Source organism: Amborella trichopoda, chromosome 12 (genome assembly GCF_054954075.1).
Source record: "Amborella trichopoda isolate Santa Cruz 75 chromosome 12, AtrichopodaSantaCruz75HAP2 v2.0, whole genome shotgun sequence".
In the NCBI taxonomy this organism is placed as follows: Eukaryota; Viridiplantae; Streptophyta; class Magnoliopsida; order Amborellales; family Amborellaceae; genus Amborella; species Amborella trichopoda.
Window position 1 is genome coordinate 22,156,183 of NC_142347.1, and position 25,878 is coordinate 22,182,060.

Here is a 25,878-nt window from a genome sequence, read left to right on the forward strand (position 1 = left end):
TGAAAATGCCCCTTATGACTGGCACGTTCGGACATTTTCTCCCTGGGTGGGCGCCCGGGGACTCACAGCCCAGAGGTGCCATCTAGGCTTGGGTGATGCTCTGAGACCCACCTAGGTGGCTTATTAAAATACTGCTAGTCACATTCCATCCTTTGCATGATGAAAACATAGAGAGAAATAAAAGTATAGAAACGCAGAAAGAGAAAAGATTAGCACAAAATAAGAGAAAATTGGTGAGACAGTGAACAAAGAAATTATCTTTCTTAAAGTGAAAAAGATGGTAAATATCGAAAAGAAAAATAACAAAACAAGATTAATGAGAGTTTGTGAAAAATGGAAGAATGAAGACCGAAGGAAGATGTACGTCAATTCCAATAAAGGAAAGGAAAAGCATGAATAAAAAGAATTTGCAGGATGAAATATTTTCCTTAAATAGATATTTAGGAAATAGATATTTAAGAATATTTTCTTATTTTTATATCTATTTAATGGGCGCCATGTGTCATAATAGTGTGCAACACACATCCATGCACACCATGCTTACAATAATATTAGAGATTCATGCTTGCATATGGTGATTACTTGATCTCCTCTGCACCTCCGTCTCTATTTCAATGGCTTGGCATGGCTTGATCTTTTGCGGACACGCACTTCATGCTGAAAATTTTTAAATATGCTTGGAATATGTTTTGAAGATCAAATACTTTGTAATTGGTACTCATGATCATCCATCAAGTTATGGTTTACGATTTCTTTTTGTGCCTGGACTTTTTAATAGATTCCATTCAGCATAAGTTTGACTTCATCAGGGCAAGATGAATCTGAAGGATTTTTTGAGACCTTCCATGGTGCGAATATTACCATCCAGGTAGAGTTTTTTTCAGAGTTATTGACCATTTATTCTATAATTCCAACAAAAAAAAATGTTGAAGATCTTGCAGTTATACATTTGTGTCATTCCTCTTTTCTTTTATCTTCTTGCATTCTTAGTTGAAAAACCATCATGCTATTTGATAGCAGCCTCCCCATATCCTTAGCCTAATTACTGATAATTCCCACAATAGTATCTACTTATTGCAGATATATCTAGAGGATACCTGCATAAATCATTATGTGCTACAATGGAATTCATTATTGAGAGTGAAAAAGGTAATTTTAACAATTTATCTTGTTCATAACTGTTTTACTTGTTGAGTTTTGTTCATAACTGTTTTACTTGTTGAGTCATATTTTGTAATCGCTAAATTGCTTCACTATTTACATTTTTCTTTTCAGCTAAACTTCTAGATGTTCCAGTTTCCAGTGAAATGATAATCTTTTATATCACTCAAGACACTCAGAGGCACCATTTGCTGCCAGAACTATTATCAGGTTTGTGTTTTATAATTCGTTTTTCTTTTCATCTATTTGCTTCATCGGTTAACTAATAGTGAAGAATAACATATAGATGTCCCATTGATTAGCAGCAGCCTCATAACTATAAAGGATCTACGCTTTTGTTATGCATGGAATATATTATTGCTGTAATACATGTAATTTGGCTTCAAAGGTAATCATCTTTCAACTAAATGGCATAGGTTTTAGTTTTTCATTAGCTAACAATTGTAAGTCAAGCTTTCGCTGTGACATTCACTGGTCAGTAAATTCTACGGAGTAACCTTTTGCTGGAGCAGTCTTTCTCCAGATTAAATAAATATTTACTTAGTGTATTTTGAATTACAATTGTAAGTGTTGTAAGTGATTAACTTCTGTTTGCATATGCGTCTGTGTACCATGCTTCATATTTGGATGTTTATATCATATACATTCACTGAAACACTATTTTTCTTTCCTGTATGACTTTGTGGAGATTTTCAGTTTGTAGCCTACTTGTCTCTTCCCGTTCTGATTATTTCTAAAAGATCAAATTACTGGCAACCGGTCATGTTTACCATATCTAAGGTTGATGAATTTGCATTGTGAGTGTGTATCGTGGACACACACGTTTATTTTGGAGGATTGAATGGAAATGATACCAGGTTGAAAGGCATACAGGGGGAAGAACTTATTATTTGAATAGACAGGTCATGTTGCTGTAGACTAGTAGAAAGGGGTAGCACAGATTGTTCATTTATTAAATGTAGTTATGTATTCTGCATAATAAACCGCACTTAAGGCTGGATATGATGTTAAAATAATATTGGGAGCTATTGCTCTATTTGGGAGGATTGGATGGAAATGATACCAGGTTGAATGGCATACAGGTGGAAGAAATTATTATATGTATCGACAGGTTATGTTGTTGTATGACTAGTAGAAAGGGGAAGCACAAATTTTTCATTATTGAATGTAGTTACGTATTCTGCATAATCAACCGGACTCAAGTGTGGACATGTGTTGTTATAATAAGAGTGGGAGCTATTGCTAAAGAGAATATAGGCAGGTGACCTTGAAAAGAGGGAGTTTACGGTATATCATGTAGGACAAATGAAATGGAGCTTTTAATAAATGATCATAAAAGAACTATTTTCCTTATCTAATTGTACAAGGTATTCTTTTTAGTTCCTACTATTATGTGAGACTCTCTTTATAATTCTTCAGGAAATCTAAAGAAAACCTTAGGGTGGTAGGGGATGGAGATAGAGGAAGAGATTATAGGAGATAGATTTTAGGTTTGAAAATAGGTATAAAGAGAAATTTTTGGTGATAGAGAGAGAAAGGCAGAGATGTACATGGAGATATCGAGAGGAATTGATCTACTATATTTTTGAGAGAGGGGTAGAGAGGTCCATGGAGAGAGATATTAGAGAGATTATTCTATATTTTTGGATAGAGAAGGGGGGTAGAGAGGTAGAGATTGGTTTCTAGATATACTTTTTTGACAGAGGGAGAGATTAATATGTATATAATGGTTGATGCACTTTCTTAGATAGGAGAAAGAAAAACAAAGAGATTCTATTTGCAGTTTTATTTACATAGATTCTGCATAGTCTATTTTATTCATATACTGACAAGCTCTTACAAGCCCAATGTAAATATTTCAGGTATGATTTTTCTCTTTCACAATATATGTTTCTCAGTCTTCATGTCTTCTCATGTATATATTCAGTGAAGAAATCCATTCCTTCATTTTTTTCTACTAGTTTTAAGTGGATTAGATCTGTTTTTACATCAAAATCCCATCTAAGAACAAGAGATATGAATATTTCTATTTTCTTTTTTGTTGTTTTATTCCATGTCTTCTTACTCTTAAGAACATATCTATTATTTTTAGTTTCTTCTTTTTCATTTTTATTTTCTCAAATTTAGCCTATGTTTTAAAACGAGGGCATCTATTTTCAATTTAAATTGTCTTGTTGCTAATGTTGATGAAAGAAAATATGAGTTTTGTTGAGATAATTGTGATAAGTAGGTTACATAGTTACTAGATCAGGAGTGAATTAGATCTCAGATCGGGGTCGAGACTGTGGGATCAAGAGATGCACGGAGATCCATGGAATATGGATTGAGATTTGTACACTGTGAGTTAAAGGGTCCTCATAAAATTCTTGTTGGGTATATGTGGCCATTAAAGGCCTTATGAGTTATTGTAATTGAACTTTTTGATATAATGGAACATGCATTCAGTGGGAGTGTGGTCTTGTGTGGACCATACTAAGCAAACGATGTTTGCTGATACCGGACTGAGCTTAACGTGCTAGGTCAGTCGGTTGGGAAAAACTCATGTTACCTGGGCATAAAGAATAACCCGATAAGGGTTATAATGGGTCATCCCTTGATGAGGTTGGAGTATACCCAGATGTGTGAGCCGAGGGACTGTGTGGCCTTGTGTGTGATGGAGGCCTTCAGAGGTAGGGGCCAAAGCCTCATCAATGTACCATCACACGACATGCACATATGATAGTTGTTTTAGGAAAGCGAACCACCTTTCAAGGTGAGGCTTGTGCATGTGCGAGAGATTACCCCTATGCACCATAGAGCTGTGGTTGCATCAGGTTTAGGGAACCTGGGTACGTCTTTAGGGGAGAACCTGAAATCCACAGACTGGGATTACGACCCCTTGCCCATTGGCTAGACTTTGGTAACCCACTAATGAGCCCCTGCATAGACTGTGAGTCATGGGCAACACTGGGTTGGTTTGAGAAAGCAAATGTGGACCGTAGCCCACAGTAGAAGGTGGAGTGCCCCAGTGTTTATTTATTTATTTTTTCCTAGACCATACGGATCCTTTTCCCATCAAAATATTTAATTATGTTTGTTTAATGTTATATGATTTTTAGAATTGTTATTTGAATTTCTCTGAATCCTTGGAGATATTGATTTTACATTGATTTAATTATTCAAATATAATTTTATGAATTTTTAAAAATCATAATATTATTTTAAAATAATTTAATATTTCATGGGAGGCCCAAATATGTATATGAGCCCATTATGGCAATTTGGTGGGGCCCATGAAGTGCCGCCTAGGGTGGCATGCCCCACCTTTTGGATCCTTTCCTTTGTTGTATCAAGCTCATGGCTTGAGGGTGAAGAAAGCTTTTTTTTTAGAAACTTTGTGTTTTGAAGGAAGCTTTGAATTTGAATAAGGAAAGTGTGAGAAGGCTTGTGCATAAAAATAAGAAAGCACAATATTATTTTAGTTATTTTCTTATTTAAATTAATTGATGGGAAAATGGTTTAGGAAATGGGGGAAAAATGTTCTAGCACCTTCCATATGATCTTGATGACCTATCTATGGAATGGAGGGCTCATATCTCTTACCCCACGAGTCACCCAAGATCAATGGTACATATTCAATCTCATAAGAAGAGGCAAACCAGGGAAAACTAAGAGCCCGTTTGGGTATCTGAAAATATATTACAGGGAAATAGATTACTAGGAAATATGACATTTACATTGTTTGGCCACATTTATTAATAAGAAAATGAAAGTAGATTACACAATATTTCCTCAACGATCATGAAATCTATTACACGGGGGGAGGGCTAGGAAATCTTTTACGCGCGTGACGGGTAATCTACTACGAGCGCCTAAAAAACCATTTTCCCTCTCTCTTGCGTACATCCTCTTCTTCCTCTCAAGCTCCCCTTTTCCCACACCACTTCCTTCTCTTTGAAGCTCCCCTTTTCCAGATTCAAGGCCTGCGGGTAAATTATAATGATTACTAAATCTTTTTTTTTAAAAAAAGGTTTTTTTTGGATTGGGGTTTAGATAGAGACAAAAAACTGATAAATTATAATTTTATTTAAATTATAATGATTACTCTTTTGAAAAAAAAAAGATTTTTTGGGATTAGGGTTTAGATACAGATAAAGAAATGATAAATTACTTACACATTTACCTCTTCCAATATCTTAATTTAATATTTAAAATACTTTACCATTCGCAATAAATTTTTATTAAAATACATCACCATTTACTATTTAAACTACAAATTAACGATATTTAAAGGTTGTGACTAAAATAGTTCACTCAATGTTTATGACCAATATTAATTCGCACTATTAAGTTATTATTCTTTGAGGCATGACAAGCATAGTATAGTCATGCTATTTATACATATGCATTTCAATATTAAATAGGAATGTTTACAAAGAGACCATTTATCTTTTGTGAATGGAGGTCACCATCATTCTCAAATATTAGATTTCAAATTGGATTGGCTTGAGGTGAGTCATGAAGTGAATTTTTTTTTTGAAATTTTGTATTTATTCAATGACACTAGTACAACCACCCATTTTGAAATTTGAAGGACAAGAATGAATAGTCTCTTTGTAGGCATTCCTATTTAATTTTGAAATGCTTATGTATAGATAGCATGACTATACCATGCTTGTCATAAGATAAATGGTCTCTTTATAGACAATTCCATATTAAATCGCTCTCTAGTAAGAGCAAATTTAAGGTGCAATGTAGACAATTCCATGTTAAACCGTGTCAAGTAATAGCAATGTATTTCTCAGGTTGCATATAAATACTACCCAAGCAGTAACAATCCATTTGCATGCAATGTATTACGCAGTAATGTATTACGCCAGTAATATATTTCACAGACAATATATTTCCACGTACCCAAACAGCCCCTAAGAAACCCTAAACTTATTCAAACAACTATAAAAAAAGTGGTGCTCTCTCTCATATCTCTTACATCTAAAATCTCTCTTCTCTCTCCTCCCATAGAAAATAGAGGGGCACGCCCCTAGTAGAGTAATTCTCTCTCTCTCTCTCTCTGTCGTTTGTAAAAGAAGGGGGGTACGCCTCATGTCTTGAGATTATCTCTCTCCCTTGACCAAAGTATGGGGCACGCCTCACATAAGAAAGACTATCTCATCTCTCATCTCTCATCTCTCATGACCTAAAAGGTTGGGGTTTAGAAAAGAGATGCTATCTCTCTCAACTAGGTTATCAAGGGGTTCAACCTTAGTTTAAGATTTTGATTGAAATGAGTTCTTGTTCCATTTGAGGGTTTGACCTAATTACTTTCCTATGATGAGATTGAAGGTTGACCATTGATCCCACGCCATTGGAAGGTGGTGACTTGATGTGGGGTATAATAAGTTCGGTTGAGGTAATATCCTATACTTTTTTTCTTGTTTCGTACTATATTTATTTCTTTGTCTTTTGTTATTCCCAAGCATAGCATTGTGATTTTCTTTGGTTATTAAAAGAAAGGTTTTGAGTGGGATCAAATTCTAGATCCTAGATTTGTTTTCTTTTTTTCTTTTCAAGTCAATTTTATTGTAAGGGACTACTTGTGAGTGATCTAAGCCAGAAAAAAAAAAAGAGAAAGAAGGAAAAAATGAAGAAGAAATATATACACCGGCTAGATCATATAAGTCCAACTTTCAATTACAAGTATTTTATGCAAGTTTATTGTTTTTTCATCTTCTTTTTTCAATTAATATTTTTTGGGCTCTCAGAAAACCTATGTTTAATTCTAAATTTTTCTATTACAATGTTTTTTTTTTTTTGGTAGTTTTGTGGGGATGGAGTCCCCTACTATTACAATGTTTAGAATATTGGAAAACAATTATGTTGTTTTTGTCTGCTATAAAAGGATACCAGGTTTATTTATTTTTAAAAGTTTTGAAGAACTATAGTTTTAAGTACTAAATTTTACACTTTAAAAATTGTTTATGACTAATTTTTAGTTTTTTGTTACAAAATTTCAAAAGTTATGTGTATTTGATTTTCCTTTTCCTATATTTTATATTTTCCTTTATAGTCATAATGTTGAATGTATAACCAGTTTTAAAATCTTTTATATTTTAAGTCTTGAATCTCTACTGCCTTTAACTTGCATTCATGACCCTTTTTTTTGCTATTTTCAGAGAGCTTTTAAATATATGGATTAAAAATATGTTTTGTCACAAATGTTTTATACTTAAAAATTACTTTTTTGACTTTTCCTCTCAAAAAAAAAATTATGACCAATTTTCAAATTTTTTTATAGGTACTTAATCTGTCGTACCGTTGCCTTTTGTTAATCTTCTATATTTCATTGCATGTCTACATGCAAAGGATGTGACTCCACTAATTAATGTAATAATGATTTAAACAATGGGCAGCATGAGAGCTTAGAATGCTTTAAATTAAATCATTTGTGCAGGATGAGACCTTAGAATGCTTTAAATTAAATCATTTGTGCTTGGTTCTGCCTAAAACTGCAGTTTTATATATTTCATAGACAGCGATCCTTGAAAAGAATTTCTACTTAAACAACAGCTCTCTATCTTAAAGTTTTTTGGAGTTTTATTCCATGCATTGTTTTGAACTCAGGATGTGGATCTTAGACTTGGCAAGTCTTGTTGGTTCTTCTCATAAAGAGAAAAATCCAAACCAATAAATCTTGAGAAATTAAAAAATGGAAAGAGAAAAGTGGAACTCTAATGGAGCCTACATTTGACTTGAATCTGGTCTTCTTTTATTCGACATAAGAGATTTTTCTTGCTTCCTTCACTGTCATTTTTCTTAAGTTTCTTTGATTTCGAATTTACATTCCAATCTTATCTGCATTAAAATGAAGCAATGATTCAGAAACATTAATTTCCTAGCACATATTTAAATGTGTATTAGCCAATAGCTATCAATATTTCAACTTAATGACAAGTTCAACATTAAGCTTAATTTCTTACTTGTGTTTCCAACAGTTTAATCATATGATACAATTATTTTTTGAATCTGTTACCATAATCATATGATACAATTAAAAGAATATCTCTGGTTTTGGAGGAAAAATATAGGAACTCTTGATCCTTGAAATGAAATGGACTCATCTAAACTTTCTGAATTTTAGTGACATACTGATTTTTTTGAAAGTTTATATAGAAGAATACAAAGAGAAGAGGAGGGGAGAGAAGCTATCCACAGGTGGATAGCGGATGTACAAGGGAAAAGAGAGAGAGAGCAGAGAAAGACTGAATTAAAAGGCCTTCTTTTAGAAGGTTACATTCAAAGAAACAACGCAACCGACAAAAAGAAGCCCAATCCGAGTTGACTTAAGTTCCTTCGTCAAGAGCTACTGCTTTGGCCATGGCGTCTGCGACATGGTTTGACTTCCTCCACGTGTGCTTCCAGATGACGTTCAACCCCTGTAGACGTAGAAGATTTTGTCAAAGTTGTGGTTTAGGACCCATGGAATAGAGGGGTTATTGGCCCAAGAAAACGGTTTTGGAATCTCCCTCTATTACAAAGCTCTTATTGGTAAATGGTTGAAGAATCCTAACGTCCTCTAACAACGTTGTTGCTTAAGCCTTCATAGAGCCCATGTGCCCAACAAACTTGGAGGTGGCAGCTACTGTGGCGCCTGTGTGGTTCCTAAGAATAGCTCCAACTCTTGAGGGACTGGGGTTCCCTAGAGAACACCTGTTGAAATTAAGCTTGAGTTTTCCTGAGGCGGTAGGGGTAGGGCACCAGTTTGAAGCTCTAGGAAGTTTTCTAATAGAGTGCTGGAAAGTAGCTTTCCAATCCTAGTAGAAAGCTGAAATTGGGACACCTCGAAAGCTTTTGTGATTGGTTGCCCAAAAGACTAGCTTCGGCTTGAGTTTGGAGAACACCAGAGAAGATGTGGTATATTCCCCACGAAAGATCCTATTATTGCGTTCTATCCAAAGAGCCCAAACAGTAGCTACGACCATTGTTTTCCAAAGCAGGATACTTGTTTTGGGCCACGAGAAGGTTCTATAGCGCTTAGCAAGTAAGGGACCTCTTTTGGTAGAACCCACTTAATGTTGAAGAGAGAGAGAATCCTCCCCCAAACCTCAAAGGCAAAAGGGCAGAACAAGAAAAGATGAGAATTGTACTCCTTGTCGTTAAGGCACAGGGAGGATCGGTTTGGAAGAGAGAGACCTCTCCTTTGTAGATGATCTACCGTGAGCACTTTAGAGGAGAGCGCGATCCACATGAACAACTTTAATCTTGGAGGTGTGATAGAGTTCCAAGCTTGGGCCACTATTGAGGAGGGGTTAAAAGGAAAGGTTGGTGGTTGGGTGATAAAAGTATAGGAGGATACTGTGAAGTCCCCTGAGGTGGCTGGAGTCCAAATAATTCTGTAGTGCCCTTGTTGAGTGATGAAACAAGAGGAGAGGGAGCTGAGTACGTTGGAAACAAGATTATTTCAGAATCTATAAGATTCCTCCTGAATAGAGGATTCCGAGTTCTAGAGGGCCCCTCCATTCTCATCTCGTCTACCACAAAGGCCCCTTGATGTTTGTGCCAGGGAAAAAAGTTATGGAAATTGATCTTTAAGAGTTTGCTGGCTAAACCACGGGTCTGACCAGAATCAAATCCTATTTCCCTCTCTAGGTTGAAACCTGATCCCTTTGGGGAACATGTAGAAGGTAGAGGTGATGGATTTCCATAGCCTCGAGGCCCTAAGGTGCCCACCTAGCCTACTCCGGTAGCCAGGGAGTAGAGGGAATTCATTATTTAAACCTCCAAATGTCTACCCACAGCTGTTCCCTTAAGGTTAGGAGTTGCCACTACCATTTACCTAGTAGGGCGACATTCTACTACCTAATGTTTCGGAATTCCAGTCCTCCCAGTCTTTTCGGTTGGCACAGTTTATCCTAGGTAATCAAATGGACTTTATGGGTGGTGGCATCCCCTGACCAAAAGAATCTTCGAATAAGCTTTTCTATCCTCTCAACTGCCGCCATAGGCATGCGAAAGGGGGACATTTGATAGACCGGGATGTTGGCTAAGGTGGCTTTGATGAGAGTAAGCCTTCCTGCTGGGGAGAGAAACCTTCCCTTCCAACCTACGAATTTTCAATCTACTTTATCGAGGACATTCGACCATAACCTCTTTTTCAGTTGACCTATGCACAAAGGTGGGCCTAGGTAATTGGAAGGCAGTTCTTCAGCCTTGCAACCCCAAAGGTTTGCGAAAGCTTTGACCTCTTCAGATCTGACCGAGATCCCTTTCATTTTGGTCTTCTTAAAGTTCACCTTAAATCCAGTTGCGAATTTGAAGCACCTAAGGAACCAGAAAAGGTAGTCTAGTTCCTCTGGTAAGGCGTTGCAAAAGACCAAAGTGTCGTCTGCATACTAGAGATGGGAGACAACCAGACCATTGGTGGTGCCGCATGCGAACCCATTTATCAGGCCCTTTGTGAACATCCTGGAGATAGATTGACTAAACACTTCAGCAACTATGGCAAAGAGAAAGGGGGATAGAGGATCCCCTTGACGTAAACCAATAAAGGAGGGGAAAAACTTTAAGGGACCCGTTGATGAGGATTGAGAAGTAAGGTTGGCTATAGCAAGCTCTCATCCAGCCTCTCCATCTACTTCCAAACCCCATCCTTAATTGGATCTCTTCGAGAAAGGCCCAATCCACATGGTCATATACTTTTTACCAATCCAATTTAACTATCAGACCTGGGATTTTGGCAATATGTCGAGAGTGGACACATTCGTGGGCTACCAGGGCGCCGTCTAAAATTTGGCGGTCTTTGATGAACGTGCTTTGTGAGGGGGATATCACCAGGGAAAGAACTTCCTTCAGGCGAGAAGCTAGCACCTTTGCTATGATTTTGTAGGTCGAATTGACCAAGCTAATGGGACATAAGTCCTTCAAGCATTCAGCTCCTTCAATCTTTGGATCTAATACTATGAAGGTTGCGTTCATTGCTCGGTGAATGACCCCTCTTGAATGAAATTCAGCGAAAAGTGCTAAGAAGTCTCCTCGAAAAGAATCCCATAGCTCTTTGAAAGGGGCTATGGAATATCCATCTGTACCCGACGATCTATCTGCTGCCAGACTAGAGATAACAGCTAGAATTGCTTCTTCCGAGAAAGGTCTCTCCAACCAGGTAGCTTTTTCGGGGGGAAGTTGACGGAACTGGATGCCCCCCACGCTGTCTCGGTCCTGAGGGAGCAGAGAAGAGATTCTGGAAAAAAGCTATAATGGTTTCCTTGATTTCAGTAGGTTGGTTTAGGAATCTATCCCCTACCCTAGATGCAAGATTGTATTATCCCTTCTCCTATAGGTGTCTGTCTTGTGGAAAAACTCTGTGTTGAGATCACCGGCCTTAAGCCATTTTACTCAGGATCTTTGTGACCAATAGATCTCCTCTTTCTTGAGGATCGATTGATAGAGAACTTTCAAGGGAGTTCTCCAAAGAGACTCAGATGGGAGAAGGATTATAGATTCCTCCTCCACATCTAGATGTTTAATTTCCTCAAGGGTTTCGTTCTTTTGCAACGCGAAAGATCCTATTAAGGTTCTGCTCCAAGTCCTCAATTGGGCTTTAAAAGTCGTAGTTTTCATTGCAGTCTGAAACCTGCCCATCTGAAAACTGATAGCGAGAGTGACGACCACCAAGCTGGTAATAGAGAGGTCAGGGAGCTTTCTTAAAGCCAAGTGAGTTTGAATCTAAAAGGTTTGGGGGCCCGCGAGAAAGGTTCAGTGTTTATGAGTAAGGGGCAGTGGTCCGAAGTGGGTTTAGGCAAGGCTACATTGGAGCCAACAAAGGCAACGTCCTAGTATAAGGGCATCAATAAGTGGTCTTTAGTTTGAGAGGGAGGGGGAGGAAGAGTGGTTGGACCAAGTGAATTGTGCTCCTTGGATCGAAAGATCAAGGAGCTGATTGTTAGAGATAAAGTGAGAAAACAGGTTCATAGCAAGAGGAATTCTAGAGGAGAAATTTCTCTCGAAAGACCATTTGGTAACGTTGAAGTCCCCCCAATACACCAAGTCGAATTGGGGAGGTCTGCAGTGGAGTTGAGTTCGTTCCAAAGCTGGGCCCTAAGGCATCTTGGTTGGGGCCATAGACGCTCGAGAAGTTCCATTGGAAGCCGTCGGATACCCTGGATAGGAGCACAATAACAGAATCGGACGCTAAGACCGAGGAGGAAATAGAATGTTCAGAAGGGTCCCAAATCACCCATATTCCTCCTGAGGCCTCTACTGTAGTGAGAGCCTCCCACTGACAAGGCCTTCTACCCCATACCTGTCTAACCTGTTGGAGAGTTGGGGAGGGAAGTTTAGTTTTAGTGAGGACAACTATAGCAAGGTGGTGTTCAATGTTAAAAAAAACGGACAGTCCAGCGCCCAAAAAACATTTTCCGCACACTTGGACCTAGGCACCCCAAGTTTGTATAAAATAAAATTAGGGGTTTATTTTCAACCCCAAACTGAAAAAAAAACAAGAAACCCTCAATCTTAAACTTATTTGTGAGAATTTAAAGCAATTGCTGAGAATAAAAAATACTTCTTATGGATTGAAAAAGTTTGTTTTTCTAATTGAAATTATTTTTAAGGTGCTATTGGTGGTATTAGAAGACTTTTAAGTGGATTCGTAGCTCGACTGAGATAGCCAACATCGAATATCAGAGATTGGGTAGAAAAAGTAAGTCTGTAATCTTTATTTGAGATTTATTTTTTCAATTTGAGATGTCTTCTGCGGGGTCTACTAGGGGTGGAGATCTGGGATGGAAATATTGTCTTGACTCGGATAAGAATGACCGAAATAGAGTTATGTACAATTTTTGTGGACATGTTTCTAATGCCTGCATAAATAGATTTAAGAAACATCTTGCCGGTATTAGAGGTGATGTCGCCCCATGTAAGAAAGTCCTAGATCTTGTAAAGAAAGAAATTTTGGAGTACATCGAAGCTGAAAGAGTAAAAAAGTTGCAAAAAAAAAGGATATAGCAGAATTAAAGTCAAGGGTTTATATTTTTGATGATAATACTGAAACTGAAGAAGAGGATGATGAAAAGGGCGAAGAAGAGGTAGCCATAGTTGGTACTCAAAGCTCTAAGACTAATAGGGCTTTTGGGTCTAAGAAGGCTCGTACGAGAGGGCCCATAGATAGTTTCTTTACACCTAGCCCTGAAACAGTAATTGAAAAAGGCAAGGGACAGGGGAAAAAACGGGTGACAATTGAAAATAGGCTTAAAAAGGAAGATAGAGCCAAGGTGATTCAGTATATTACTCGGTGGTTTTACCATGCGTGCATTTCTTTTAACACTGCTAGTTTGAAAGCTTCCATACAATGTTGGAAGCAATTGGACAATTTGGGCCAGGTTTGAAAGCTCCAACTCCTTATGAGATTGGAGAGCCACTACTGAATAAAGAAGTTGAGTACACTAATGAATATTTCAAGACTCATAAGGAGGAATGGGCTAAATTTGGGATTTCTTTGATGACAAATATGTGGCGTGATAGGAGGAGGAGAAGTAACATGAATTTATTAGTAAATTGTCCCACGGGTACAGTTTTTTGTGCTCAATCGATGCTTCCAATGATGTTCATGATGCGCATTATATATTTTCTTTCATTGATAAGGGTATTGAGGAGGTTGGGGAGGAACATGTAATTGAAGTGGTCACAGATAATGCTGCTCCCAATCTAGCTGCAGGTCATTTGCTTCGACAAAAGAGGCCTCACATATTTTGGACTCCTTGCGCTCCACATTGCGTAGATTTTATGCTTGAGGCAATTGGTGAATTGCCTCCTATTAAAGGAATTATTTTTAAGGCTAAGGAGATTACAATCTTCATATATAGTCACATACTTATCCTTAGCATGATACGCAAGTTTACAAAAAAGAGAGAGCTAGTGAGGCATTGGGTACTTAGATTTGCCACTGCCTACCTTAGTCTACAGAGCATGTATAAGAGGAGGACTATGTTTGCTTCAGAGGAGTGGAGTAGGTGTAAATGGTCTAGAGATGTCAAGGGAAAGTAGATACGAGATATTATTCTTTCAAAATATTTTTGGTGTGGGGTGAAACATGCGATATTAGTATTTCTTCCCTTGGTGAAGGTCTTGCGATTGGTTGATGTTGATAAGCCCTCCATGGGCTTTATATATGATACAACGGAAAGGGCTAAGAATGAGATTTTAGAGAATTTGGGCGATGATGCAGCGAAGTATGCCCCAATTTGGGAGATTATAGATGATAAATGGGATAGGCAGCTCCATAGACCATTGCATGCGGCAGGGTACTACTTGAACCCCAAAATCTTTTATGCAGATGCAGATATTGAGTCCAAAGGGGTAATTATGGATGGTTTTAATGAGTGCCTTGAGAAATTAGTTCCTGATCCAAATATACAAGATAAGATATCAATTGAAGAGCTAATTTTGTACAAGTGTTCTTTGATGTCATTTGGGAAAGATATGGCATTAAGGCAGAGAAACGAAGAGGAATCAGGTAATATTCTTTTGACTTATGTACTTTTGTTTTATAAAATATAAATTTATAATTTTCTTTCAAGTTCTGTAATTATAAAGGTTGCCCACATATTGTAGCCCAATGGTGGAGACAACATGGGAGTAGCGCTCCAAACCTTCAGAAGATGGCTATGCGGATCTTGAGTTTGATAACTGCCTCTTCTGGTTGTGAGCGCAATTGGAGTTCGTTTGAGATGGTATTTTACTATTTTAAAGGAATAAAATTTTATATGCTTTTTCTGTTTACAAGTTCATATTCATTTTGTAATATAGATTCATAAAAGGTAAGAAGATCACAGACCTATAGTAGTTACTTATGCATTATTTTTCCTTATAGGTGCATACAAAGAGAAGAAATAGGCTTGAGCAAAGGAAGCCCAATGACTTGATTTTTGTTAGAGAGAATCAAAGGCTCAAGGAGAAGAAAAGCTAGCCAAAGAAGGACCCTATCTCTTCGAAAGACATGGATAATGCTTCAGATTAGCTAGTTAGTGACCCTGGTGTTGAGGAGGTCTTCCCTGGGGAGGGTTTGACATGGGAAATGGTCGAGGAGGCTTCAGGGCAAGCTTTTGATCCTAGGAGGGCCACTCGAGCAACTTCTTCTGCTAGTACTTCACGGAGGTAGATAGAGGAAGAGGAGGCAGATTCAGAAGAATCTCTAGAAGAAGAGGAATATGTTGAAGAGGGCAATGATTTTGATGATGACGGCTTCAATTTTGATGCAAATGAAGCAACGAAGATGATGATTCTGATTCTTATTGATGTCTTCATTGTCTTTTCTCTTCTTTTGAAGTAACTTTAATACTTTATTGCACCATCTTGGTTTGGGCTTTCAACATTTGGAGTTTGAATGATTTTTATTTGGTTATGTGGTTTGTAATTTTTTTGTCTTTTTGGACTATTTTGTTGTGTGGTTTATTGGTTTTTCTATAGTTTTGGAAGTTAGTTTGTTGATGACTTGGAGAGTTGGAGACTTGGAATCTTGGATATTATTATGGTTTATTTTATGGATATGGAATATGCCAATATGGAGAATTTTTGAATTTGAGAGTTGGAGACCTTACAGTGGCCTATTAGACTTTTAAATGTTTTGTATGGTTCAAATTTCGGAATAAATTACAAATTTTGACACATATATATGTATATATGTGCATTTGGATAACAAATATATAAAAAAAAAAACTAAGAATTTGCACCGCAGGGTGCCCAAGGTTCTGAGCACCCGCCTAAGCGCTAGGCGCCAGGCAGGCCCCCTAGCGTTTTTTGAAACCTAGGTGGTGTTTTATACAAAGATCTCTAACATATTGCTTTTTGAAGGGAATCCTAATCCTCGAATATTCTAAGATAAGATCAGCATTGGGGGTCTACAGTGAGGCAATTTTCTTAGGGAACGTCGGACCACCGAGCCACTGAGAGAATGCGCCAGTGGTAGATTAGAGAAGGATAGCGGAAGAGGGAGAGGTCGATCATAATTGATACTCGAGGCTAGGTTAGTGAGTTCCTGGCTTTCCTTAGATCTAGATTGGATGTCCACCTTGAAGAATTCTTGAAAAGGGCCCTCGGGGCCAGTATGGGGGAAGCCCATCACCTACATGACGGAGTGAATCTTCCCTTGTGCTTTGTCCATTCGATTGATATAAGAGGAAGTTACCAAGATAAGGGAGTGATAATCTTCAGAAGAGCCCTCTGAGGATCTGAAGGTAGTGTTTTGCGAGCTTCTCCTCGTCCCCAAGAGAGAAGGGGAAGACGGTGAGTACGAGGAAGCAGTGTTTCAAAAAGCGCTAGGCGGGTCTTAGACGGCCTGGGGGGTCCAGGCCGCCCAACACGTAGGAGGGCGCTCAGAACCTGGGCGGTTGCCAATTGAAATTTGAAAAAAAGTAAAAACCATACTAAATTACCAATATAATGCCATATTCCAAGCTGAAAAAAAAAAAGGTAAGCGTTGAGAAGAGAATTTTGATAATCCAAATTGTTAAAACAGTAAACTGTAAAACCATACAACTGTAGGTAGGATATAAAAGTCAACACTCAACACAACAGAACAGAAATTTAGAAAATATACAGTATAACAAAAGTCAACACTCATGACTCAACACAACAGTCAACAGACTCAACACTCAGCACCAAGAGGCAAGAGTCTTCAGTCGTCGTCATCATCATCGTCAAAAGGAATATCAATAGGGCAAGCCTCATTATATGCATTAGAGTCGAGGCCCTCATCATCAGAATCATCTCCCTCTTCAATATAACGCTCGTCCTTCTCTGTTTCTTCTGAATCTGCCTCTTCCTCCTCCTCTTCTTCTATCTTCCTCTTACTAGTCTGTGCAGATGAGGCCCTAGGAGTCTTGGCTGCTCTACTATTTTCTTTGTGCTTCTCTGAACTCAAATATTGTATAATTTCCTCCTTGATAGCCTCAAGAACATTTTTACAAGGGACGACATCCCCCTTAATATCGGCAAGGTGTTTTTTAAACCGGTAAATGCCTCCATTAGTATCCTTTCTACAATAATTACATTTAATACGTTTTTTATCACTTGGATTCGAGTTATAACCATACTTTCAACCCGGATCACCAATCCGTCTAGAACCTGGAGAAGATACTTTCATAGAACAAGGCTATTTTCATCCTTTTCTGGTTCTTCAAAATTCAGAATATCATCCCGAACTGGTTCAGGAACCTTTGTACAAGAAGCAACATTACCTCTAACACCAGCAAGGTGTTTTTTGAATCGGCTAATACCCCCATTGGTATCTTTTTCACAAAAATTACACCTTATACAATTTTTATCATTTGGTTTTGGGTTCTACCCATAATTCCAACCTGGATCACTTTTTCTAGGAGTAGCAGAAATAGATCTATGACAAGGATTTTGTTCTTGTTTTTCTTTTATATAACTTATAAATTGCTTAATCTCCTCTCTGATAGCTTCAGGAACATTTTTACAAAGGGCAACATCCCCCTTAATACTGACAAGATGTTTTTTAAATCAGTTTATGCCTCCTTTTGTATATCTTTTACAAAAAATGCATCCAACGCAATTTTTGTCATTTGGATTCGTGTTGTATCCATATTTCCAACCCGAATCTCCACTCCGACTAACTCCTGAAGAAGACATCTCAAAATAAAACAAGCAATCTAAAAAATGCACTTATTTTGGTTGCTCGAACCCCAAACTTTGATAAACACTTTGATGATTCGATCCAATGAAATGTAGTTTTTTGGAGGTTTCTTTCTCTCTAAAAGGGTTTCTTGTGGGTTTAGGTTTCAAATGAACCTAAAACCCATCTTTCTAAACTTTTATATCTTGAAAAAAACGAAAAAAAGAAAACAAAAACACTTTTCCACCTCTTGGCCCGGTGCAAGCCCTAGGCGCCCGCCCAGGGCTGGGCTCTGGGCGGCCTCCTAGGCGGGTTCAGTACCGCCTAAGGACCACCGCCCACTTTGGCCTCCTAAGCCTGGGTGATGCGCCCAGGCCTTCTGGGCAGCCTAGGCGCTGGGCGGTCCGTTTGTTTGAACAATGGGAGGAAGCTTTCTTGATGCTTATAAAAGCCAGGCCATCCTCGGGAGTAGGGCGGAAGATCGCCACCGTTGAATCGAAGAGCTGGTCGTTTTAAGGGTTAGGGTTCAGGTCTTCAAAGTTGTCATAGAATCCCAATGGGTCTTCCAGTTGTTGAACTACAGGGGGGGAATCAAGGAAGAGGAAGACCGGAAGAAGTTAGGAATAGCGAAGGGTTAAGGCTCAAGAAGAGAGAAGACTCTCTGGAATCAACGGGAGGAAGAGAAGAGACAGGGATGGGGGCTGGGATCATCGCTAGAGGAGGATGAATCTCCTCTATGATGTGGTATAGAATTTGGGGTGTTCTTATAGCGAAACCAAAATGAGAATACAACTCAAAATTTTCAATAAGCGGTCTTGCTTAAACAAGCAAGATAAACAGTTACAGCCACTCAAATCAAAAGTAAGAACACTTTAAGATATGAATACCACTTACAAATGACTCTATAACAGTCCTCTTATAGGGCACAATACATATCTTTGCCCACAAAACAAAACTATGTCACAAAGTATGACATTTTTACAAGAAATGAGCTCTTACATAACCAAATCACATAACATAAACACTTGAAACAAAATTTACAGAACTTTTCTAGACTATGTAACAGGGAGTTGAGTGCTAATATAAGATGGGGAAGCCATTGGATTCGAGCCCTTATGCCCCGGTCACAATCGGACCTTTTGAGGACTTAGTATTGTCCCAAAGATGAGTGCAAGAGTGGTTTTATGATCACAAAGTGATCAATTCAAATGGGAAGCTTGAAACACTTTTAAAATAACAAATAAGGAGAGAGATTAAAATGATGGATATCAGTTTGCAAAAAAGAATGAGAGAGATCGTACTCAAAACGAGTCAAATATGAGCAAACTACTCCATATTTTGTCCATCGGTCCACCAAAGTTTTTCTCAATGTAAAAAGAGGAACTCTAACTCAACAAATGGAATTTTAAAAAGGGTATTAATTCTCTGAACTTGAATATTAATAAAGATGTACTCAAAAAAATTTGGATGGAAAAGATCTATGAGAAACTAGACATGATTTATAAAACAATCATGGTATTGAACTCATGATCAAGGTTAAGGGACACACCATATATCTCTAACTTAAAGATCTTTCAAAACTAATGAAGAAGGGAACTTAAACTTCTGTAAACATGAATTTACAGCAAGTTTAGATCATGAGGAAATGAAGCAATGAAAGAAAGACACACAAAAACATGATACCTTGATGATGACATATGATGGACTTGACCTTGTGGAAGGAAGGGGCTCCATTAAAGGTCATCTTCTAACCAAAAACATGAAGCCAAAGGGGCTGAACGTCGAGGCCTGGTTTTGATATCTTTTCTTTCTCTTTGATTCAAGAAAAATGTTTTCTTCGGCTTTGAATTTGGGCCTTAAGTGTATTGATATGAAGTATATAAGTTATGAATTGATCATGACCCTTGATGCATTTCATCAATGGCACATGAGAGGCTAATTATCTTAGCCATTCATCTCCATCCAACCACTAGGATGAAGGGATGAGATTTAAGCACTTTATTACCTCATAAACCTTAAATCGAAGCCACATTACCCTTTTGTCTTTGTCCCCATATATTAATTCCAATCAAATCCAAAAGGGCTTTACATAAAGACCCTTGAGTTTTTAATAAATCTAAGTGTAGAGAATGCTCAAGGGTAAGGACATTTTGGTAAAAGGTGTCAATCACATGGGTGGGTTATGACACCACCAATAGAATTAACTCAACCCACACCCTTCACATACACCTTACACAATTCACATGGGTCACACCAATGGGGCACATCCACATGGAATGTTCACATGGCATGTGTCCCCATGTGGATAACAATATTTTAAAACATTATTTTATTTGAATAAGTGCTTTGGCTCTACACAAGCCAAGCATGTCACATGTGTGACATTTAAACATGTGACAAAAATCCAACATTAAGTTATAACCATAAATAACAATATAACATAAGGTTTGAAATAAATAATAAGTGACCATGTGCCATAGGGTCTCCCATGCATGGGAATTGTGCCCAAACAAGGGGGGCCCAACTTGAGGGATCAATGGTGCCACATGGCCACCCTATGACCACTCAGGTACCACGTGACATCCACATAGACGCCCTTACATGAGCCCAAATAATTTTGAAAATCACATTTTTGGTGATTTAAAAAGTCCAAAAAATTCTAATAAATATTTAAATCATATTTAAACATCATTTCTCATTAAAACAAAAAGGTATGTTAGATCTTGAGGCTTTGATTCTAGGTATTGAAGTACTCCATTTGGCTAGTCCCGAATGATGTTTTGTCGTGCCTCAAGTTGACCTAATACACCTATGCTACACAGTTTATGGCAGGGATACATAATTGGACATATCAAGGTCATTGAGGTAGAGCTTCCCATCATCGGGATCTCAATGGATTACAGGCCCACCTTTTTGGGACATATTCCTACTTAAATACAGGGTCCTCTCAAAGCACATGTGCGCTGCCTCTTCTAAGTCGGATAAAACCTAAGAAGAGTGGCTTCCCTTGTGGGTGAAAGTGCACATGCCATGGAATGGTTTCGTGTCAGGCTATGGACTCATATCCCATGAGTCTTGACCATTCCATACAGGGCCAATTCTCAATAAATACTCGGGCTCTATACTACTCGATTGGATTATCCAAGCGCTGGCTTATCACAATTAATAAAATGATTTATCAAAACATAAACTCTCAGTGCCTCATGCACTCGGGGTAAGAGAATCTGGGCCCCAGTTCGCAAAGTACCCAGATTCTATCTCTCTCACTCACTCCCACTAAACGAAAGACTGTTGGCATTAAGGCCTTCAAAGACCATCTTGCCAACACTCTAATGGGGTATAATCCGGGGGAATGAGCGAGGGAGCAATAGGGGAAGGGAAAGATACACAGAGGCTAGAAACCCCATCAAAGGAGAGAACCGGGGGAGGAGAGTCTGTGGGAACAGAGACAATAAGTGGATCCTCGCTGTAAGGGTTGAGGGGAATACGTAGAATGCCTTTCAGCGCTGGATCTGGATTGCCTGAAGACTGGGTCTGGACGATAAAGGTCAAGTGCTAGAGGCGGAGGAGAAACTTCCCCTAATGAGGAGGGGGGATCCTCAGAGAGATGAGGCCGAGGGCAAGGTGAGAGAGGGTCAGAGTCGAAAGGGGCAAGGAGTAGAGAAAGAAGAGAGGAGGGCAGGGGAGTAGGAAGAGGCAGAGAGGCAAAGGTGGGGGAAGGGAATGGGAGGTCTACCAGGGGAGGGGAAGAAGCAGAGGTCACAGGCTTTGGCAGAGACTAAAAGACCTGGTTGTCTGAAGGCGGCATGTCTGTAAGCCAGAGAAAGCGTCAAAAGAAATGATGGGAAGAGGGGAGGGAAATGACGATCGCTTGACTGATGGAGAAATCCCTGAGAGGGATTTAGGGGTATCTAAAGGCAGCGCATGGGGGCCAAGAATGGAAGATCTAACAAGAGGTTGAAGGCTGGGAAGGGAAGGCTTGCCGGTTGGCAGCGAAGAAGGTAGACAATCAGAAGATTGAGAAACCTCGGGGAGAGGATTAGGCGGCCCTGTGTCAGGGGGCTCGTCGGCAGCAAGAGAAAAGGAGGGGCCAACGTCAGGAGGCTCTGCTTCAGAAAGAGGCAAACGACGGCCAGCGTCAGGAGGTTCTGCAACAGGGACACTTGGAGGCAGGCATGCGATGACAGAAGGCAGCTGGGTAGGTGTACAGGACACTTGAGGTTCATCAGCAAGGGAGTGAAGACTAGGTTCTTCAAGAGGGCCGCATGTGTCCAACGGACAAGTCTCCACGTTTGAGGTACCGTGGGTTTCGTTCTTTCCTCGATTAGGTCGACAGTGATGGAATTGGGGTCGTCTAGATTGATGGGCATGCTTTCTCCTTGAAGCCACCACCATCCACTGGGGTTCACTCTCCGAGAGTGGGAGCGACTGGTTCAGAAGTCTGGGCTCCCTGTTATGCTTCGTTCCAGAGACAGAGACGAAGCGAGGGAGGGAGGAGAGGCTGAGGACCATTCCAAAAACACTTGATAATACCTTCCTCCTACCTCCAACCAGAGAAAGGGGGAATTGACTTGGGGTCCAGAACGTCGATGTTCTCTCAGTAAATGCTCCAGAGAACACCAATGAACAGCCACCAAGGTCCCGCAGGCGTTGCCAGTGGCTTTGAAAGTCGAGAGACTCCAGGAGTGAAGAGGGATGGCCGAAGCTGTGAGCCAAATCTTCTGTACTCGATAGGCTCCCCAATCTTCTGACCATCTTGAGAGCGCTAAGGAGGCTCCCCGAAAGTTTGGATTTGCAGAGTTGAGGGCTTTTTGAATGCCAGCAACTGAAGAGAAAGAGGAGGGTGGAGCCATCCGAAAGTGTTTTGCAAAGCAGTGAAGGCTCAGCCCAAACAGCTTTGCCCCATTTCTCGATTCAACGGGAGTCATCTCGTCGAGGTGTCAACACCCTGACCAGGGAAGCACGGTACTTGTCTGCGAGTTGAGATGAAGACTCTTGAGCCATCGAGATAAGTTTCGGGGCAGAGGAGAGGGGAGGGAAGGGGATGTCGGAGTGGTCTGCCATTCTTTGGAAGAATTTGTTATTCTCTTCTCCTTGTGTTGTTTTCTTCAGTGACATACTGATTTGGTTACTTTTTTGTACATATTCCATGAAGTAAAATTATGATTATGATTTCACATGATATGTGTCATCATTCTTGAGAAACATCTGTAGGCTATGCAATGTACAAACTGGGTCAATTTTGAGATTCTCAGTGAGTCATACAATTGCTCTACTGACATCTACAAAGTAGATGTTGGCAACTTCTGCCAATTTATTACCTAGAAGGTTTCTGAAAATTTGAAGAATCTTTGTCAATCTTTTATGATTAAATTATTACCCATGATTAATACATATAAATTGGATTTAAGTGTCAAGTTAATGTTCCATTTGCAATCCTTACTGTGTTTCATTGGGGACAATAGTTTCATCTAGATTACTTATGCTTAGCAGCATTTTTGGATCACCTTTACTTTGTTCATCTATATGATTGCATGTATACACCTTGTTGGGCAGGGGGTTTTCGAGTTACTGGAAAAATTTCCTCTCAGTGCTCCTTGTTGGATCCGATTTCTGGAGATCTTACTGTGGAAGTATCTCCTGTTCCTATACATTCTTTAGACATCCAATTACTACGTGTGGAGTCGATTCTTGTTGGAGAAAAGTTTGTGACTGATACCTCTGTGATTCAAACTACACAGGCAAGCACTTCTATGAAACATAGAAGATTTATGTCTTACATATTTCGCAAGATGACGAATTCCTGTTAATTAGATTGCAGATGGAGATATCGATCGCTGCATGACTTTGCCAATCTATATTATAATCCCCCGTCTTTTGGCCTGTCCTACAGTATTGGCGGGGTATGTTGCAATCTATTATCTGTATCTTTCATATTTATTGAGTTCCTTTTCTATTGATTCATTGATAAGCAACCCAAAAAAAAAATAAGGGTAAAAAAAGAAGATTATCTCATGTGCTATTTCTTTTTGTGGATAAAGCTCAGTCTAGTTTTTTTTTTCTCCCCATGTTGTACTGATGTGTTTGCTTCAATCATAATATACATGTCACGCTTCTTTTGGGTATTTGACATACAAGACTCTACTGGATGTACTAAGGACAAGAGAAGCATTCAAATCATTACTCATTCAAGTACCTTTGTGAAATTATTTGACCAAAAGGCTATTGTTTACCCACCTCTAGAGAAAGAAACATACGTGCACACCATGCGTAGAAAAATGAACTTTCCAACATCTCTCTCCCTATCAAGCAGGGTAGTCATTTAGGATTTTAGCTAATTTTTTTTTCTATTTCCTCCCTGACAATGGGCATAAAAACTACAGAACTTTCATTCCATATGCACATAGATGTGCATCTAATTCACCTCCGTCATTGACACCTACTCTTCCTATATGATGTTCCTTTTCCTATGCCCCTTGTCTGGAAAATTGTTTTGTGGATCATATATTCTGTGTTACATGGCCGAACTTTTGTTTTTGTGCATCTGTGAGTTCTTGAAGCCTTTTATAGCTTGGAGCTTGGGTTAAATTTGGCAGCGGTTATGTCTTGTGGAACTCTATATGCAGGCCATTTTCCGTAGAGTTTCAGGTCTCAATCGTTATAAGCTTTCAGTCGGAGTTAGCAAAGCAACACCCAAGAGCTGATCTGAGGGCTCCCAAGCCATGGGTAAGCAATAAATATTGTGCGTTGATCACTATCTTTTATTTGTTTATTGTGCATTGATCACTATCTTTTATTTGCTTATTTATTTATTTACTTGCCCATTGAAATCCTTCTGTTTGTTCAGCTGGCATCAGAGACCATTCCCTTGAAGCTAATTCGAACAAAGCGTGGAGAGTTGTGCAGTTAGAACATGCTTCTTACGTTGTTGTACCTATTCTAAGATGAAGAATGTGTGGTACTTTGTGGAGGAAGCAATGCTACAACTTTTTCATTTCTTGGTAAAGAGGAATTTTTGTCTGATTGTAGCTTCTCGATCTTGCTGTGTTTGTTGTTTCTATTATCTACACAATGTAGAACTGATAGTAGCGGACTACTTATAAAGGGTGTACGGGGGTTAGTACCAATGTTATTAAATTCGGTTTTATACCGAAATCTCGTGTATTTTGGGAAATGAGACATAATGTTGACACATGTCAACTAAAAGAGGTAAAAGCTTTGGTCATGATATGACAGGGATTGGACTTTGTACACCTATGGAATGTTGCACGGATTGGTCCGCTCTTTGTACAAACCATAAATGAGGTTTGGAAGGGAATGAGTTGGGACTCCGATGATATATTGAATGACAATTTGAATATTTCAGTTAGGTTTTCTTGAAAGGCCAACCGACTTTAAGTCACCGTTATTTTCAAGATCATTTGATATTATATTGTGATATTTTTCATTTTGTAACAATTTTATTTCTTATTAAATTTATTATTTTTATTTTTAAAGTTTTTATAAAATTATAAAAATATATATTTTAACATAATAAATAAAACCCAAAGTCTTTCTCCAAATTAGTCGAAGTACCAAATTGCTTCATTTTTTAAATCAAACGGACTCCGAAGCAAATCTGACGACATTGGTTAGTACATCTCTCTATATTTTGGCTCTAAATATTGGTCCTCGTCGAGTATTTCTCATTGCGTAGCGTAGGCTGGTAAATAAGGCTCCACGAACTTTGCTTGAACCTTCTTAAAGAAGAAGGGATAGACGAATGTCATGAAGGTAGCATTCCCACTTGCGCTACAAAGCACACACCTTTGGCATCCTTGAAGGCCTTATCCTTCATTGCTCCAACAAAGAAAGGGTGTGATTCAAACTCAAATATCAAAATTCTCTTGCCAAAGAATATCCTTCTGGCCACAGATTCAGTTATTGAAGCAACCTCACAGTCCAAGGATCCGCCACAAAGAAGGATAATCCGTGTTGTTGGGGTAGGCGATGTTCGTCTTCCATGTATAGGGAAAGTAGGACCTGATCCACCCCCAGACGTAATGAATAGCGAAACCTACACAAGTCTTATGAATTCGTCTCGATGAATTGGAGCCAAGTTTTACCAATGG

General features: G+C 38.9%; 2 protein-coding genes across 24 annotated transcripts in view; both read left to right on the forward strand.

The window, feature by feature from the left end:
• LOC18426830 (Vacuolar protein sorting-associated protein 26) overlaps positions 1–25,136 on the forward strand; it is a 48,427-nt gene extending 23,291 nt beyond the window's left edge. For 7 of the 23 annotated variants that reach the window (XM_088854009.1, XM_088854011.1, XM_088854014.1 and 4 more), the window contains 7 exons: positions 779–868; positions 1,081–1,149; positions 1,276–1,371; positions 23,324–23,508; positions 23,582–23,670; positions 24,394–24,493; positions 24,615–25,136. In XM_088854009.1, the coding sequence (XP_088710135.1) occupies positions 1,122–1,149; positions 1,276–1,371; positions 23,324–23,508; positions 23,582–23,670; positions 24,394–24,493; positions 24,615–24,677 (561 nt within the window). In that variant the 5' untranslated portion in view covers positions 779–868; positions 1,081–1,121 and the 3' untranslated portion in view covers positions 24,678–25,136. Of the gene's footprint in view, positions 1–778; positions 869–1,064; positions 1,150–1,275; positions 1,372–23,323; positions 23,509–23,581; positions 23,671–24,393; positions 24,494–24,614 lie in introns of all 23 variants that reach the window. The other 16 variants (XM_006833469.4, XM_088854004.1, XM_088854007.1 and 13 more) reach the window with 4 other exon arrangements.
• LOC110006618 (uncharacterized) lies at positions 13,903–15,240 on the forward strand. Its single transcript, XM_020662721.2, has 3 exons — positions 13,903–14,647; positions 14,746–14,864; positions 15,005–15,240. The coding sequence occupies exons 1-3, from the start codon at positions 14,290–14,292 to the stop codon at positions 15,098–15,100; spliced, it is 573 nt and encodes a 190-aa protein (XP_020518380.1). The 5' UTR covers positions 13,903–14,289; the 3' UTR covers positions 15,101–15,240.
• Positions 25,137–25,878: the final 742 nt, after the last annotated feature.